We start from the raw sequence: 19,519 nt of genomic DNA, 5'->3' as shown, positions 1-19,519 counted from the left end.
ATGGGCTTAATGAGTAGGAGATCAGAGCCAGAACTGGCAAACAGGAACCATGCTTCTGGGGGTACAGAAAGCCAAAACTGGGAAGCCAGCTGCTGAGGTACCTGAGAGACTGAGAATGTGCCTAAGAGGGTGGGTGCTGCTGAAACTCAGTGGGGATGATGCATCTGGATGTGCGGCTCCCACTCCACAGGCAGTGCCAAAGCAGGAAGAAGAAAAACGAAAGTGTGCTGGAACCAGGAAGGGAAATTTGTACTTCCTGCAGTGTCCCTCCAACACCCTGCATGTGTGTGCCGTGCAAAGCTTATGTATGCCTTTTGCCAGCTGCAAAGAAGACATGCTTATAGGAGCCAGTTGCATGATCACAGAGCAGGCAGTGGAGGGTGTATTTGGAGCTAAGAGGCAATAAATCCATAATGGGCACACTCTGTGATAGCATGGATCACCTCTGATAGCGTAATATGTGTTTGTATATTCTTAGGTTTTAAGATTTTCTGTGTGTAACATAAATACCAGCAGCTGTACTTTTCAAAAAAGCACTTTGGGATCATCAGTTTTTAAACACAAAGGGGTTATGAGTCAAAAGTTTGAGAACTGTTGCTCTGTATTATTCCCTTTAAATTAAAGTTCAAACAAAAGACAGTTCATCGGTAATGCTAAAGGCCCAGCATACTGGTTACTTTGGGTGGGAGCACAGAAGAACCTTCTGGGGTACAGGTCACAGTCTGTTTCTTCATCTGGGTGCTGATGCATTCACTTGGTGGAAACTCATTCGTGCTTATGATCTGTCTGCTTTTTGTATGTGTATTATAATTTCAGTAAAAAGTTCAGCCTCTTTTCCTTCTTTCCCCAACCTACACCCTGTTGTGAAACCTGCATGTAACTTTTTTTAATAGTAGCACAGTCCTACACTAGCTAATCTTCATTCCTCAGGATCAAAGACTCGGTTGGGACAGAGTGGGGAAAAAAGCTGCTTGGTAACACAGTTGTGGCCTTCCTGCTCACCCTCAGCTCTGTGTCCCCCACCCCCAGAATGATCCCCTACTCCCACCTACTCCCACCCCCAGAATGATTCCCTACTGGTGGGCACAGTTGGTCCCTCCATGGGAGTAGCTTAACTAGAAGGCTGAAAGGATCTTTGGTTTTCCTTGAGTGCCCTATATATTTCCCAGGTTGGGGTGGGGCTTACATGTTCTGAGATCAGTTATGTTGACTTTTTCATACTTTCTCTATATTTCCTGTGCTATTTTGAGAGAATATTTATGAATTCGCTGTATTCTCTGAATGATTAAATTTAACTGTTTGATTTAGGAAATTATTTTCCTTTTTGTCGGGATCTTGGTTTGTGCCTTGCTTTTTGATTCTTTCATCCTCTCTGAACGATTTCCATTTAAGTCTCTATTTCTAGTGTTCTTACTGTCTTTATGGTCTTTCTTTCCATATAGTTTCAGAATTGAATTCTTTCCCGTGTCTTCCAAGAAATAAGTCTGACCTATTTCTTCTCTTCTGCAGAATCTCTTCTCAGAATTTCCTCTTCTTCCTGTCCGCTTGCTAGCTGTGCACACGGCTACTGTACTGCTTATACACTGCGCAGTTTGCCTAGTCATCTTCTGTGTCTCACTTGATTTCATTCTTTTGTTGTTTGGTAAGCCAGCAGCTTTGTAGTTGCTCTGGCTGATCTCTGCTTCCCAGGTTTCCTGCAGTAATGAGTGGGATTAATTTGGGAAGAGAAGTCGTATATGACTTAGTACGCTTCAGTTAAATAATACTAGAAACTCTTTTTCTGAGCTCCCTTTACCCATATACGGGCCCATTTCTGACTTCAAAGCCCTGTGCCAACAGTCTGTGAGTTAGGCATTCGGGATGAAAACATGAGTGTCTTGGCTTGCTCACCTGTGATGTACCTGAAGCATATAGTACTGAGTATAAATGTATAATCTAGCCTCTGTTTATAACATAACAGTTTTAATGGGATGTTGTTCTCAGAAGTATTACTTGGAATGCTAAGGGCAAATTATCCTTCCCAGAGCCAAGCACCTGGTCTTCTGGGCCTCACCTCTGTGGCCTGGACTTGGAGGAAAGGAGCTGTAGACAGGGCGGCAGGCTCTGTGGTGGCTCCAAGTGGGGTTTGGAGTGAACCAGGGTGAGGGGCACAGACTGGTGTAGAAAGGAGTCTGTAGGCCTGTGAGTAGGAGCGGGGTTACTAGTAGAAGGAGATGGAGAGCACACTGTGAGGGGAGAACGGTCAAGACAGTGGTAGGGGCTGAAGAGGGATATAATGAAGGACAATGGGAGCGTTTTGTTTCTCCTTCCCTCTTTGGAGAGAGGAGGAACTGGTGTTGATGGGCCCCCAGTGAACTCCTCCTCCTTTTTTTCTGTTTCTCCTTTCAGCCCCTGGCCCTTGTCATGTCTTTCCCCTCCCATTTTCCTTCCTCTTTCCCCTTCCTCCTTTCCTTCCAGCAGCCCTTGGGCGACACTTTCAGTAGCGAGGCTGTCATGGCCGCTTCAGAAGAGGGACTTATTGGCATTTTCCTCGGTTCCACCCCCTTCTTTCCTGTCTCCAGTCCCACTGGCAGGTCTAACAGGAGATGGGAGAGACCGTGAAGTTTGAGGAGCTTGTGAAAGCTGGAAATCAAGGTGGAAAGAGAAGGCTGGAACCAGTGGTTGGAGTTTGGAGATACCTACGAAAGAATTCCATGTGCATTTTTAGGAGTGCAGATGTTCTAAACCGCATCCCCTGATGTCCGCTTGCCTGCTGCTGTTCCTGGTCTCACTCGTGCGGTAGCTCCATAGCCGATGAGACCGGCGGGAGAGACCATGTTGCCTAACAAAGTGCTGGAAACATACAACTCATACATCGATTTTGTGTGCATATAGTTTGGGTGTGTTTGGTCTTTTTGTTGGTTGTATTTCTAGCTATAGTTTTTACCATATAATTTCACCGTGGAGGAGACAGCATCAAGCGTTTGTTGAACAGAGCACGGACTGTGAGTCCTCGTCAAGCTCTGCCACTCCCGCTTATGTCTGTCCTCAGCCTCTCTGTGAAATGTGGCTCCAGGTACCTCCCAGAATTCTTAGGAAGCTTTTGTACCTAATACAAAATACTCAGTAAATATTAGTTCTCTTCCTTTGTGGAAGGTTTTTTTTTTTTTTTTTAATTGCATAGACTTAGTGTTTCTGATTTTTTTTTTTGTCTAATTGAATTCTTGAAACACATTCAGTTTCCGATTGGTGATGTAGTCTTAGTACATTGTCCATTAAAATGAATCAGCAGAAGACCCTGATCAGGAAGAGAGGCCTAATTTTAAGAATATAGTTCATATCTCTAAGACAATTTAAGTCTAAACATATAACTTTAAATAGGTACTCTTTGTTAAACATGCAGCATTAACCCAGACTTAAATGAACAGTTACCAGGAGTCCCACCACTAGAGCAAACTGTCTTTATTGTTCTTTTATCCCTTCTACTCCAGATGCATTGAATATGCTGTTTTAACAGTCACTTTTTATAAAGGCATTTGCTTTGTCTCTAGGTGTAAAACAAAGGTGTATCCAGATAATCTTCCTACAACCAGTGTGGTGATTGTTTTCCACAATGAGGCTTGGAGCACACTTCTGCGAACTGTCCATAGTGTCATTAATCGCTCACCAAGACACATGCTAGAAGAAATTGTTCTAGTAGATGATGCCAGTGAAAGAGGTAAATTTTAAATTTTAATGCCAGTAATATGCTAAGCTTTTATCATTAATGGTTAAGAAACGTCGGTATCATTTTTAACCTAATGATTTTATTCAGACTTCTAATTTATCCTTAAAGTATTGGTGGCATTTAGACTCATTCACATATGCAAAAAATTACGCCCTTGTGAAACTTAAAATATTACCATAATTAACATTTGTGTCACAGCTTAATCTCTTTTTAAAAAGAAATAATGTATATAATATAAAGATTTATGCAGAACAGTGAAAAAACCCACATGATTTTGTTAGAATTTTCCTTGTGGGAAGCTGCAGTCATGAGTTAATGGAGAGAGACTGGATCCTCCTTGGAGCCAGGATGGAGAAATTGAATTCCATGTGTAGTGGGAAGTACCTCTGACAGGAAAATGGAACCTTAGCTGGGTGAGACTTTGTTCTCCAGATTATTCTTAGGTTTTCCCATTTTCTCCATTCCTAGGTTCAGGAATGACCTATAGCTAGCTATATAAAAGGGTGAGGAAGGAACTTAGGAGAGTGATATGTAATATGACTCTGACCTCATAAGAAATTTCTACAGCGACTCTTACTCTTCCAGGAATCTCGGAATTTTTCACAAGCTTAGAATCTCTCAAATTATCTCATGAAACACTCTCTTAGGAAAGTTTTTAGAAGTACCTTGAGCTAACGTTATTTATTTTGAATCCTTCTTAGAGATTTTACACCACGGGGTGTTGTAGAAAAGGCTCTGCTAAGTCCCGTCTGTAGGGAAACTTGTTAAACTCAGACATACCCAGCATTTTCCAGGCGCTTTTACTCACACCTCTGTTGAGGACCATTGGTGTCTTATGTTCATCCCCCCGAAGTCCCTGTGCTCTCATGAGAAAAATTTGGAAGAACTACAGAAAATGGCTCTTCCTTCCTTCCTTCCTTCACCAGCCTTAGACTTCCTGACCATCATTTCAAGCTCTTTTGCTACTTAACTTTCTCGCCAAATCTCTCTCTGCATCTGCTAAGGTGTTTTTTAGTATTTTACCTCTTTCCATAAATATACTAAGTATGTAAATTTAATCACAATAACTTCATGTCTTAATTATGGGAAGTAATTTGCACATTAATAACAGTTTAAATCTTACCACTGTGCCAAATTGTAAAAGTATAAACAAAAAATAATATAGCTTACCTCCTTAAAGTGATTAAGATGACCATTTATAAACACACAAAGCATTTAAATAATAGTATGTAATGTAATTAATGTCAAAATGAGTGAGGTGTTAGAAATTAAGAATAGCACACTTAAAGAGTTATTGTTGACAATAGAAGTGTAAACCCTCGTTTGGATAATTGTTTGCTAGGAGTTAATTAATCCCTCTTTAAGAAAATTAGCCCAAGTTCATTGAAGCAGGAATATATACAAACACTGAGCCTGGAAGTGACTTATGTTTGTTTTACTTACATGTTGATATTTGCTAAATTAAATATTCCTCAAGGAGAGCTGTTTTTCCTCAGACGAAGCAAATTATTTTTCCATTTCCTCCTTTGTGTTCTCTGGTCTTCTCTTCTGTGCCTGGGAGGGCTGTGTATAAGAGCACATTTTTGTAGTACATGACCTAATCAAAGACACATGTACCCACAGCTCTAACTTGACAAAGTCACATATACTAATAATAATTTCCCTTCCTCACTGGGGCCCTTCTTAATCACCCTACCTGTACAAATCTATAAGAGAAACATGGACCAAGATCTACTTCATGGCTCTACTTGGGGCTCTTGGTTCACTCAGCAAGACCCCGGAGTCCTGCCTACCCCAGAGACCTGGTCAGGAGTCTGGTTCTCCATCTTCCTCCTTGGAAAGCCTCAGATGTGTGGCTCACTATTTCTGATGGTGGGGAACCACCAGGTATTGTGTTGTTGTGGTTAGAACTATAGTCCTTTTATCCAGATTGAGAATTCCCTAGTCTGACTTTCTTTGGCTCTCTTATTTGGGTCGTAACTGGTAGGCCCTAGAATCAAAGCAAGCTCTGTTTTTATGTAACTCTTTCTTACTCATGAGACACGGGCAAGGCACCCTCACTTCTCACCTGGGCTACTGAAACAGACTGCTGGTCTGGTCTTCCCACACACACCCTCGCCTTCTCCACTCTGTTCTCCTTGCTGCATGCCCTGGGAGCTTTTAAACATGCTGCTCTGATCTTGGCATTTCTGTCTAACCCCGTTCCTCGGAGGCCTGTATGACTCGGCCTCTGCCTGCATCTCTCCTCACATCCCAAGCCATCCCCTGACCACCCCATCCCCACAGTTCAGCTCACATGTTTACTCAGAATCGAGATATATTTAGAGAGGCCTTCCTTGAACTCCCAAGACCAGGTTGGGCCCCTCTGAACATGTTTTGGAACATTACACTCCATAGCTCTCATCAGAGTTTTAACTATTTATCTGTTTAAAGACCATCTCGCCTACCAGACTCTACACTCCATCGGGCATGTGTGCCTACCTCTCTTTCCTCATTTCCCACAGCACTTATTGCATAAATGGCCCAGAATTTAACGACGGAATGAAAGAGTGATCTACCAGTCAGTTAATTCTTGCCTTTACTTCTTGTCTATGCAGACTTCTAATTAGGTTGCGTTAGCGTGCCTGGTTTGCTTCTGGCCTCAGGATACCCATTTTCATAGTTGACCTGCTGAGTTGTCAGTAGCTCCATTTATTAGGTATGAAGTAGGCGCTATAATTATCCCCGTCTTACTGGTGAGGCTTAGCGTAAACCTAGCGCTTGCCTCTTGACTGCTACATAACTCACGTCTCATAACATCACTGTTACAGGGTCTAAAATGAAGACAGAGTCTGGATGAATCCCCACTCCATGTCAGAAGTTACGTAATCGTCATCTCAGAAGGTTATCTTAAGACTTAGGACTGATATAATGTTCCAAATCTGAGAGGACTATTGTTTTTCTCATCTTTCGCAAAAGGAAGCAGAGATTCTTATTTAGTAGGGACTAGGAGTCAGATTTTTTAGACTCTAAATTCCTTGTTGTTTCGACTGCTCGAAGATTTCTCAGATGTTCCTGTAAGCAGTGAAATTTTCCCAACACCCTCTCTGGCAGTCTCACGTTCCCTGATGGAAAGATGCTGAGGGATACATTTATAGGCTAATAGCTATAAAGATATTCTGATAAATAAGATTCTCCCTTATTTTTAGATGACATAGTAGCTTCTACTCATAGTCACTTAACCTCCCATGGCTTCATTTTTGTAGAATTATCCCTGGGTACATAATTCTATATCCTCTTTTAGAAAGACACCTATTTCTTTTCTTTTCTTTTTTTTTTTTTTAAGATTTTTTTTATTTGTTTATTTGAGAGTAGTAATTGAGGGAGTAAGTGGAAGAGAGAGCGCACGCATGCATGAGCAGGGGTGAGGGACAGAGGGAGAGGGAAGAGTAGGCTCTCCACCGAGCAGGTAGCCTAATACAGGACCCGATCCCAGAATCCTGGCATCATGACCTGAGCTGAAAGCAGACACTTAACAAACTAAGCCACCCAGGCGCCCAGACACCTATTTCTTAGCCTTATTGCATGAAGGCCACAAAGATGTAGAACGAAGATGCCAAGAAAATTTGTGGAATGGCAACTGTTTTGAGCTGCCAGACCAGAGAATCATGCATTTTTCATTTTATTTATAGAGAGGACAGAGTATTTTAACTTTCAGAGACGTGGGACTTGGGAATTAGATTGCTTTGATTCTTAAGAAGACTTTAAGCTGTCTGATATTTTTGGGAAAGCTTATTGGGAGACATCTTGTGTATGACACACCCAGCCTCAACTGGTCTGAAGCACTAAAACGTACCCCACACCCCATCACATAGGAGTCCATCACACTCTGCACATAAAGTTAAATTTGTGTTAGTGCAGGTGATTCCACAGTCCTCAATTGTTCTCTCTCAAGTTCCCTTCTGGGATTTCTTGTTGTGGATGAAAAGATGAGCTTTGAAGTCAGGCAGACCAGGGTTTGAATCTTGGGTCCACTCCTTAACAAGCTGTGTGACTTTCCTTGGTTCATTAGATTCTAAGTCTCAGATTTCTGTGTCTAAAATATGTGTAGTGACAGTCTCATAGCATTGCTGTTGTCAGGATTAAATGATATAAAATGGGTAAAGAGCCTGGCATTGTGCCAAACAGAAAATGGTAGCTGCCATTGCAGAATCTTGCTCTACTCCAGGATTGACGTTCCCCCCACCTTTTTATTCAGAATGGAGTTACAGCTCTCTGACCCTAAGATTTGGTTCATAAAATCACAGTGGTGACCCAGTAGGAGTTCTACTCCAGCTATTTTACAGATACTGTTTTTAGCCCAAATTAATTAGGAAATTAGCAGAACTGGAACCAATCAGTAGTCTGGTATGGTGGGGTCATAGACCTTTCACTTTCAAATTTTCTTATCCTGATTATTTCATTATTGAGTCACTCTGGTCTCACCAGTTCAAGCAGGCAAGAACCTTGTCACTCCTATTTGTCTTTCTCTCTATGCTACATAGGAAGCCCTTTGGATTCCCATGTTTAGTACTTAAGGAGACCCTTAATACATATACCATGCTCTCTGGGACCTTCCCCTTAGGAGAATCCTGTGGGACAGAGCTAGTCCTGGGAGTCCCAGCAGTTCTCTCTCAAGTTTTTCCTCCCCTATAAAGATTATTCTCCTAACTGTCCTGTTGGGACTAGTTGGAAGGACATTTGACCATATCACCCTCAAAAACTTCTCTAGCAGTAATTCCACAAACTAACCTGAGCTGAAAAATTCTTTCTCTTTGTGTTGAGGAAGCTGAGCCTTTCCTGCTTTTTAAAGTCTGATACGTACTTTGGAAGCAAGACTTCCTTGGCTCAGAGACATAACCTCTATCTGAACACTCCAGGAGAGATGCTGGTTTCACACAGCCCCTTCCTTTCCTTTTCCTTTTCCCCCATTTTCCTTCAATTGCGCTTCCCTCTTATAACCTTTGTTACTTAGATCTAACTGTCTGCTAAGGAACTCTGTTTGGTCCAGCATTTTCCTTCTGAGCTTGACCTCACTTACTGCCTCCTGCAGAAGAACTACATAGTTTAAGACTGTGGTAGTCCATAAGACAGTGAGTCTCGAGTTGGATCTCGAAGAAATCCCACAACTGTCTGAATTCTAACAGTTGTTGCATGTTCTGTTCCTTCGGTCTACAGAGGTCTGGAGTTAATGCTCTTCGACTACTTTCTTTCTATTCCTGATCCTTAAGCATGATTAGAAAAAGAAGAAGTGAGCTGGCCCAGTTGCTTAGGGAACTGGGGACATATTTGTCTTTGACTGAGCCTGAGCCCAAAGATTTCTCCTAATTCTTCATGTAATAAGATAGAGGCAAATCTAGGACATTGTCTCAGGAGATAAAAAGGCTCCCTGTAGTGAAATGGGAGCTTCACTAAAAGTGCTCAGGAAATAGTTGCTGAATGAATATTGCGCATCAGAATTGCTTTACATCTGGGTAGCACCAGGTCAGTCTTTTCATGTCCCATTTTTTTGTTTTGTTTTGTTAATTTTTCAGACTTTTTAAAAAGACCTCTGGAGAGTTACGTGAAAAAATTAAAAGTACCAGTTCATGTAATTCGAATGGAACAACGTTCTGGCTTGATCAGAGCTAGATTAAAAGGAGCTGCTGTGTCTAAAGGCCAAGTGATCACCTTCTTAGATGCTCACTGTGAATGTACAGTGGGATGGCTGGAGCCTCTCTTAGCCAGAATCAAACATGACAGGTAAGTTTCTCAAGTCTATACATTTGTTTTCAGTGTGTTTGTCCTAAATGGTATGATAAGCTGAAAAATTCTGAGTATATAAATAAATGCAAAAATAACTTCCTCTGAAGTTTCCTTTAAAATACCCATGTAGAACTCTAAACTAAAAAGGAAGATAATCACAAAGAAATGTTTGTAGTCTTGTTGGTGAGGCTGGATTAGGAAACATGTTCAGATGTATTATGCTCTATTTACTAAATGGGAGCAGAACAGAAGACAGTGACCTCAGGAAACGTAAGATAAAACTATTGTCCCCTCTGTCTAAGGCTAATACTGATACTGGAGCAGGCAGGTCATCTCATCCCTGTCTCCTTCCTTACTGGGACTCTAGCACTCAGCTTGATGCATGGCAAGAAGAAGAAGGGGTGTGGGGAGATACACAGTGCATCTTACAGTGCTTCGTTGTATATGGAGAAGCACTGCACTCTCTGATGATACGGAAGAGCAGTGGGAGCAATGCATGCATTTTTCAAAGAATTACCTGCTGCTGGTCCCTGGCATAGTTCTTGTGTATCCGGAGAGAAGCTAACTTCCATCTGCTAGACTTAACATTAGTTGAATTTCTTCTTGTCATTGCAGTTTGTGCCAGAGGCTCTCTGTGCCAACTTAGCATTAAGGTTTAGATTTTAGTAAGGTAAACTGTACGAGTTGAGTGAAACATGGCAAAAGCCACTGCATCTGTTCTGTTAGCAAATACTGGGACTACATCTCGCCCTTTCAAAGGTGAATAAATGGAGAAAACCAGCATTGGGGCAATAAGGTACAGCAGCTTTAGGAAGAACAGTGCCTGAAGAAGGAAGAGACCATCTCTCTAAATTGTTTTCTAGGAGTGGTGCCTGGCTGATTTGGGAAATCCTAGCTTGCATAAGACCACACGTGAGCAGGAGCCTGGGCCCAGGGAGAGAAAGCAGCAGTGTGAGGAAATGGCAGAAATGAAAGGGGGGATTGACTAAACTGAGAACCACAATTTCCAGTTTGGGCTGTATGGTAGATTAGATGTCCTGACTTATATTTCCAACTGAAAGAGCTTAAATGCCAGATAAATTGTAAGACATGTTTTTAAATACATCATTGAGCTGGCACTGAAGTGAAGTTTTGCAGATGTCAAAGCAAAGTGAGATGAATGAGTGGTCCAAACACTAAAATCAGCTCTCACTTGGAGAGGTTCTGCCAAACTTAGAGGACACAGAACCTCTCTGACTTGATAGACAAATGGGTGGGAAGGTAGGAGACCGGGTCTAGGCCCTGCCTAAGGTTGGAGAAGGAAGAGCAAACACCTGTGTGTCCCACCCCTAGGATCTTGTACCTCCATGTGAGTGAGAATGAGAAATACATCCTACCACTTCAAAGAAAACTTGCCTGTTTCAACCTTGGTATGCGGTGGTGACAGGGAAACAAGTCTCCCCTAAGAATTTGTAAACAATATAGAAAAAGAAGGGAGGAAGCAACTCGGCTCTTCATGAGACTAATATAACTTTGATAGCATAGCCAGAAAATAAATATATGGAAAATTACACAAACCCACTCATGAACACTAACAAAAAATCTCATAATACCAGAAAATTGAGTCCACTAGGAGGGGAAAATGATTATATAAAATACACACTCACACATATATAAATATATAATATATATAATGTAGATTTTATGTATTTATATGAGAGAGAGGGTTAGTGAGAGAGAGAGAGAGCACAAGCGCAAGCACTAGCGAGGGGAACAGTAGAGGGAGAGGGAGAAGCAGACTTCCGGCTGAGCAGGGAGGTCAACACAGGGAGGTCAACACTGAGCAGGGAGGTCAACACAGAACAACACAGATTCTGGGACTCTGGGATCATGACCTGAGCTGAACGCAGATGCTTAACTGACTGAGCCACCCAGGCACCCCCAAATATTTTTATTTTTATGTGAAAAATATGTAAAAGAAAATATGACTAATTGGTTTAGTTTAATAATATAAAACCAGTTCACATAATACATTATCATTAACATTTCTAAAACTGATTAAAACCTATCATTAAAAATCTGTCCTCACTTTAATAAATAAAAAACGTGTTCACTTGTGATTAAATTGAACATCCGTTTATGATTAAAAGTACTTAGTGAACTAGTACAGAATGGAAATTTACTAATCTGAAGAAGGATGGCTTTTCAAAAAAGCTTTAGCTAGTAAACATCATACTAATAGAAAAAAGTTGATTTTTTATTTATTTATTTATTTATTTTTTGAGAGAGAGAGAGAGAGAGAGAGAGATAAAGAGTACATGCAGGTGAGAAGGAGAGAGAGAATCCTAAGCAGGCTCCATGTGCAGAGCCTGACAACAGGGCTTGATCTCATGACCCTGAGTTCATTACCAGAGTTGAAATCAAAGAGTCCAATGCTTAACGGACTAAGCCACATAGCCCCACCCCAAAGTATTTTCTAAAAGATATGGTGCATCCTTATGATGCCCTGAATTACTACTAATAGTTAGTATTATTGAAAGGCTTAAGTTTTATAGGAATAAAAGAAATAAAAGGTGTAAAATGAAACAAGATGGGATCGGGAGGGAGACAAACCATAAGAGACTCTTAATCTCACAAAACAAAGTGAGGGTTGCTGGGGAGAGGGTGGTTGGGTTATGGACATTTGGGAGGGTATGTGCTATGGGGAATGCTGTGAAGTGTGTAAACCTGGCGATTCACAGACCTGTACCCCTGGGGCTAATAATACATTGATAATACATTGTATGTTAATAAAAAATAAAATAAAATAAAAACTTTTTTAAAAAGGGTATAAGGATTACAAAGGAAAAGTACTGTCAATTGCGAATGGTGTGTTCTTTTTTTTTTTTTTTTAAAGATTTTATTTATTTGACAGAGAGACACAGTGAGAGAGGGAACACAAGCAAAAGGAGTGGGGGAGGGAGAAGCAGGCTTCCTGCAGAGCAGGGAGCCCACTGTGGGGCTCAGTCCCAGGACCTGGGATCATGACCTGAGCCGAAGGCAGACACTTAATGACTGAGCCACCCAGGCACCCCCAGATGATGTGTTCTTAATAAAAAAAAGTCTTACACAAAACAGTAGAGATAATAATTTAGCAGTGTTGCCAAATATAAGGTCTCTATAGAAAAGCTTTCTCCACAACAACAAAGAATAGTTAGAAAATATGATGTAAAAAGAAAAAAAGGAATGATCCCATTTATAATAGCAGTAGAAATCAAAAGCTGTAATTAGGAATATGTTTAACAAAATACCCATAGGGGCACCTGGGTGGCTCAGTCAGTTGCATGTCTGACTTTAGCTTAGGTCATGATTTCAGGGTCCAGGGATCAAGCCCTGCATCAGGCTCTGTGCTCAGTGGGGAGTCTGTCCCTCTCCCTCTGCCCTCCCACTCCTGTGCTCACAGGGTCTCTCAAATAATATTTTTTAAAATCCATAAAATAGAACTCTTTTGAAATTTACTAGAAGATAATCTAAGTAGAGAAGAGGATGATATTCATGGATAGAAAAGTAAAAATAGCTGTTCTCCCCACATTGAACTATAAATTCAGTGCATTTCCACTTGCAATCTCAACAGAATGTTCTTGGAGGAACTGGCTGGTTCTGTTATGTGGAAATGCGTATTTTTTTAAAAATCTGAGAAAATGTATGTACCCATGCCTAGACCATAGGAAACATTCAATAAACATCTGTTATTATAAAAATAAAATAGCTAAGATATCCTTGAAGAAGAAGAGTCACATACAACAGTGCTGGCACACTACCAGATACCAAGGTTTATTTTGAGGCTATCTTAATTGTGGCAGTGACCTACTGATGCAGGAATTCACAAATAGACTAGTGAAACAGTAATGTCTAGAAACCATCCCATGTTTATATGGAAACTTGACTTATGACAGAGAAGACATTGATAATTACCACAGAGGGAAAAAAGGACCATCAAATAAATCATGCTGGAATAATTGGTTATCTGTAAGGAAAATAAATGTAGTTGGACACTTACTATATATCATACCAAAATCAACTCCATAAGGACTAAAGACTTAAATATGAAAAGCAAAAATATAATCCTCTTTAAGATGGCATAGGAGAATATCTTTATGATTTTGGTGTAGGGAACGATTCCTTAAACAATACAGGAAAGATGAAGGTGGTGCGGATGGGGAAGATGGCAAAGGTTACATACTCCAGAATGTGACTGCCAGGGACCCTATGTGGGGCACCTTTCCTAGGAAGGAGCTATGGTCATGTGGAAGTTTTTTCAGGTTCATAAAAAATATCACAATACCAACAGAAAAAAATTTTAATATCTGGGGGAATCAGACAATTTGTATGAATAGATACAACCCTGCAGGGAAAATATCCTTTCTAATAACTAGAAAACAAAAAATTTTAAATTGTAAGATACTATTTAACATTATATTGGCAACAAAATGTAAGAAAATATCATCCAAAGTCGATAGCTTTATAAAGAAGCTACAGGGAGAAATATACACATACACCTATGTATATGGAAAGCGGTAAAGATTGAGTGCTATGGAAGAAGTTCATTCCGTTAATTCAGTAAACCCATTCCTACTGATTATATGAACATTTGCGCTTAGTATTTTATCTTTTTATTTTTTTGAAAAAAGTATTTTATTTTGTATGATTACATTCAATTAGCTGGCATATATAGTACATCATTAGTTTTTGATGTAGTATTCAGTGATTCATTAGTTGCGTGTAACACCCAGTGCTTGTAGTTTTATAGCAAAAAACTGTAAGGAACACAAATATCCAAGAATTTACTAAGAAAACTTACCTTAAAATGATTAAATACATAATCATTTAAAACTATTACTTTTTTTTTTTTTTTTTTTTAATTTGACAGAGAGAGATCACAAGTAGACAGAGAGGCAGGCAGAGAGAGAGGTAGAGGGAAGCAGGCTCCCTGCTGAGCAAAGAGCCCGATGCGGGACTCGATCCCAGAACACTGAGATCATGACCTGAGCCGAAGGCAGCGGCTTAAACCACTGAGCCACCCAGGCGCCCCTAAAACTATTACTTTTGAAAACTGGAAATATTTGAAGTGTTTTTACATGTGGCAAATACATCAAAGTATAAATGAAAAGGGAATGGAAGTTTATCAACAGTTGCAAGTGTGGTAAGTAATGATGCTAACTTAAGGGTACCTGGGTGTCCCAGTCAGTTAAGTGTCCGACTGTTGGGTTCAGCTTGGGTCATGAGAAAGAGCCTGGCATCGTGCTCAGCTCAGAGTCCGCTTAAGGCTGTCTGTCCCTCCCCCCCAGCCCTTTCCTTCCCTCCTTCCCTCTCTCTTTCTTTCTCTCTCACACATTAAAAAATAATAATAATTATGCTAACTTAGTTGGATACAGCAGGAAATTTTTCCACCATTGCTTTTTACATTGTAGAATGTACTTTTATTTTAAAAGCACTTAGCATATAATTATAATATAGTTGTTATGCTGTCCCTCAAAAAGGAAAGTGAAGATTTTTTCATTTGCTTTTATAATTTTAGGAAAACAGTGGTCTGTCCTATCATTGATGTGATCAGTGATGATACTTTTGAGTACATGGCAGGCTCTGATATGACCTATGGTGGCTTCAACTGGAAGCTTAATTTCCGCTGGTATCCAGTTCCCCAAAGAGAGATGGACCGAAGGAAAGGTGATCGGACTCTTCCTGTCAGGTAACTACTTTGTCAGACATTTTCCCTAAGGTGTTATAGACAGGGAAGGGGACAGTGGAGCTTTGGGAATCGTATCAAAAGTATTCTAAGTATATTTTGAGAGACATGAGACACTTGTTACCATATATGTAAAGAGCCACACAGACATTATTATATTAAAGAGGGCTTTCTCCTCTGATCCATTAATAAAATTGGGATTTTTCATTTATATAAATCTAGTGCACCTGGAAAGTGATGGTCACATGCATAAGTTCTTTTATTCTTATATGAACAACATTTTGCAAATCTCTCAGATTTATGCTTTCAGTTGTTAAGGATAATAATATTTAACTTTAAATCCAATTATCCCTGAATTAATTTAAGTGTAATTATAATGTGAAAATATTACCTAAAAGTGGGTCATAGCGCCAAACAAAATACAAGCTTGTAAATTCAGACTTGTACCATCTGGATGGTAGTTACTGACTGATGAGGTTAGAAAAGCATGTTTCAAATATAAAAATAACCAGAATTGACAGAAGTATAAAAAAAGATTTTCTTGAACACATTCTGATTTTTCCCCTGTATTATACTTGGTCATCTATAGATTTTTCTTCAGAAAGGGGTAAGAATCTTGATGTTATTCAGAGCCTTGAAATCGAGACCATGAGTCTCTGAGCCATCCTGGGATTCGTCGGGGCAGCATCAGCTTGTTGCCGCTGTCAACACTGAGAGCCCGTCAGGGCCAGGCCTTAGCTTTCTTGCCTCCCGGGCTTCTCAAGCCTGCTTTCCCTTGCACTTGGGTCCTGTTCTGGCAAAGCTAAGGAGAATGTCGTTAATTCTATGCTAAGTCCTTTCCTATAGCAAAGGTACTTGTCCACGGATTTGCTGACAATTGAAATAACCACCTAAATCAAGAGTTCCTAAGCGTTCCGTAGATGGTGGGCTTCTTTGAGAAATCTGATAAAAGCTAGGAGTCTTTTCTAACAGGGGGAAAGTGTACACGCACAAACAGCGGGTTGATCATACAATTCTAAGAAATGTAGAGATTTCTCAAAACCTAGGTCAAGAAACCCTGGTACTAAATGGTAACTCTGGGTGTTGGCCTGTTTCCTCTGACTTCTAACATAGTAGACTTCTCATTTTTTTTCTCTTCTAAAATCGATGTATGTCCTAACTTTTATGTGGAAATGACTGTTGGTCCTGGAAAGGCACATGCTTTAGCCCTTCTAACAGCATGGAATCCGTCTGTTTTTAGGGCATGGAATTGGAAGTGACAGTTCATCCTGAAGTGTGATCACCATTGTCTCCTCTGTCCCTGGAACTTGTTTTCTTCTAGTTGGAGTCCATTTTTCTCCATGCTCATCCTTCATGGAAATCAAGTGGTTGATTGATACTCATTTATATCAGTCCTCCTTTGTTATCCTTTCTCTGCTTAATTCCACCTGTTTGCACCCACTCTACATCTCTGGGCCATGTTCTGATGAATTGGGTCCCTCTTCTGCAGAGAATGAACCATTCTTGGTCTGGCTAACAGTCCCCTTAGGAGTGACTGATTGTATTCTCTACTCCTCATCTACTAGGAAAAGGATGTCAGTGTTTTCATCCTATGTAATCTACCTCTTTGCAGTATTTGCCTCACTTTAGAAACTGGTATGTTAGAGTTGCTAACATAAATCTAGTTAGCTATCTAGTCAGTATACTTAGTTAATATAGTCAGTGTAGTTGCTAGGGACTATGGGAAGATACCCAGTCAGATGAAGAGAATTATGATAACTAACTTCTGTTTAAGGAGTTTCAGATGAAAGCTTAGTCAGGACCTGTGGACCCAGAAAGGTACTGAAAGCAGGAGAGGCCTTGGGATGGGGCAGAGAAGGCTCTCAGGGCACAAGCTGTGACAGAGGGTAGGCCCAACAGTCAGCATGTCTGAAGACCAAATAGCATGGCAGAAAAACAGAAAATCCTTAGGTCCCTATGAAAGTTTCTGAAGAGTGTAAGATAAAGCATTTGTTCTCTAGTTCTGAACAGTTAATGAAACAACTTTTAAAATAAAAACTGATTGTAAATTTTAAATTCTTAAAATTAACAGCATAGTATTATGATTGAATTTCAGAACACCTACAATGGCAGGAGGCCTTTTTTCAATAGACAGAGATTACTTTCAGGAGATTGGAACATACGATGCTGGAATGGATATTTGGGGAGGAGAAAACCTAGAAATTTCCTTTAGGGTAAGTTCCTTTTGGGAAAAAAAATAATCTTTTATTTAACCTTAAATATAGATATACTTTAATTATTCATATTATGTAGCTCTAAATAAAAATTGAATTTAGTGTGAATTTTGTCAGACTTCAGAAAACTCAGTTCATAAAAATTTCATGTTACTATTAAGGTTCCTTATAAACTGTATTTTAAGCCAATAAATCAGTGATCTTAATAGTTAAACTGTAAGGGGCGCCTGGGTGGCTCAGTGGGTTAAGCCGCTGCCTTCGGCTCAGGTCATGGTCTCAGGGTCCTGGGATCAAGTCCCGCATCGGGCTCTCTGCTCAGCGGGGAGCCTGCTTCCTCCTCTCTCTCTCTCTGCCTGCCTCTCTGCCTACTTGTGATGTCTCTCTGTCAAATAAATAAATAAATAATCTTTAAAAAAAAAAAAATAGTTAAACTGTAAAACTTACACAAGATTCCCTAGTTGTTTTGAATTCCTGTTATTTTCAAGGAAGTAATTCAAGCTCTAAAAATAAAAAACAATATGTAGTTTCTATATGCTACTATGGTACTTGACTGCCAAAAACATAATTTTACTTTCTGTAATATGCTTTGTCCTTCTGTTGTGAAAATTATTCTTTCTTACATAAAACCTGGTCACTTTACCAGCTTTACATTTTTCAATAGAAAAAGGCAAAAGAATTCTGAAATTGCTCCAACTTAATTTAACCCAGTCAACCTTATATAAAACTCTTAAGTATTTCACATTGACTAAAATCAACATGTTAAGTGACGTTGCGTATTTCTGAAATAATCATCGGGAAACACACAGCTTACAGTGGAAACCACATTGAACTACATTGTAACCTAAACCAGCTACCTCACTTCATTCCTAGTGGATTACTTTGCTCTCTTAAAAAAGGAGAGGTTTGGACTCTAGATCATCTTAGAAATTCCATCCAGCCATATCACTTTGTGATCCTGAGAGAACTTTAAAGTAGAGAGACTGAATATTTAACAGAATAAGAACTTCTCAAAATCTGTTTCAATTATAAATAACCGATTTTTGACTTACAGAAAAACGCATTTTGAAAGGAGCAGAAGGATAATTTCATTAAACTAAGAATATGAACCCAAACTTGATCCCTCTTTTACCCATTTTTAGTTTTTATTCTCATGAAGATGACAGTATCCTGTCACTGTCCAAGTGAATAACTCATGAGAGATCCAGTTTAGATTTCTAGGATCTGTTTATTGTACAGGCTATGACAAGTTTGGAAAAGGAGGAACAGATAGGACTCTGGCTGAATAATCCATGGTCAAAACTGTGTCCTCACTGTCACGGTCATGACTATGAGCCATGCCTATACTACAGAAAAAATTTAAACTTGAATTTAAATTCAAACTTAGGGGCACCTGGGTGGTTCATTTGACTAAGTGTCTGCCTTCGGCTCAAGTCATGATCCCAGGGTTGTGGGATCAAGCCCCATGGTGGGCTCCCTAATGCTCAGCAGGAAGTCTGCTTCTCTCTCTCCCACTCCCCCTGTATGTGTTCCTCTCTTGCTGTGTCTCTGTCAAATTAAAAAAAAAATTTTTTTAATAAATAAATAAACCATCATTGTTTTCAGATCTGGCAATGTGGAGGGACTTTAGAGATCGTCACCTGCTCACATGTTGGACATGTGTTTCGGAAAGCCACACCTTACACGTTTCCAGGAGGCACAGGACAGATTATCAATAAAAATAACAGACGACTTGCAGAAGTGTGGATGGATGAGTTCAAGAATTTCTTCTATATAATTTCTCCAGGTTAGCATTTTGCATTAGAAATATAAGACTAGGGGCGCCTGGGTGGCTCAGTGGGTTGAGCCTCTGCCGTCAGGTCATGATCCCAGGGTCCTGGGATCGAGCCCCATATCACGCTCTCTGCTCAGTGAGGAGACTGCTTCTCCCTCTCTGCCTTTCTGCCTCTCTGCCTACTTCTGCCTACTTGTGATTTCTCTCTCTGTCAAATAAATGTATAAAAAATCTTAAAAAAAAAGAAAAAAAGACAAGACTAGAACTTTCTTGTCCCTGATCCTAATGCATCTTAGAAGAGGTAAGAAGGGGGTAGAAAAGCTTTGAGAAGAGGCAAAGCACCAACCTCATAGGGTTGTCAT

General features: G+C 40.1%; 1 protein-coding gene across 1 annotated transcript in view; it reads left to right on the top strand.

Moving 5' to 3' along the window:
• GALNT1 (polypeptide N-acetylgalactosaminyltransferase 1) overlaps positions 1 to 19,519 on the top strand; it is a 79,661-nt gene that overhangs the window by 44,787 nt on the left and 15,355 nt on the right. The window contains exons 4-8 of the mRNA XM_044243152.1: positions 3,531 to 3,697; positions 9,259 to 9,466; positions 15,006 to 15,176; positions 17,269 to 17,386; positions 18,989 to 19,169. Coding sequence (XP_044099087.1) covers positions 3,531 to 3,697; positions 9,259 to 9,466; positions 15,006 to 15,176; positions 17,269 to 17,386; positions 18,989 to 19,169 — 845 coding nt within the window. The remainder of the gene's footprint in view (positions 1 to 3,530; positions 3,698 to 9,258; positions 9,467 to 15,005; positions 15,177 to 17,268; positions 17,387 to 18,988; positions 19,170 to 19,519) is intronic.

This window comes from Neovison vison, chromosome 3 (genome assembly GCF_020171115.1).
Source record: "Neovison vison isolate M4711 chromosome 3, ASM_NN_V1, whole genome shotgun sequence".
NCBI lineage: Eukaryota > Metazoa > Chordata > Mammalia > Carnivora > Mustelidae > Neogale > Neogale vison.
Note: the sequence above shows the minus strand (reverse complement) of the source record. Positions and strands in the feature narration are given on the sequence as shown.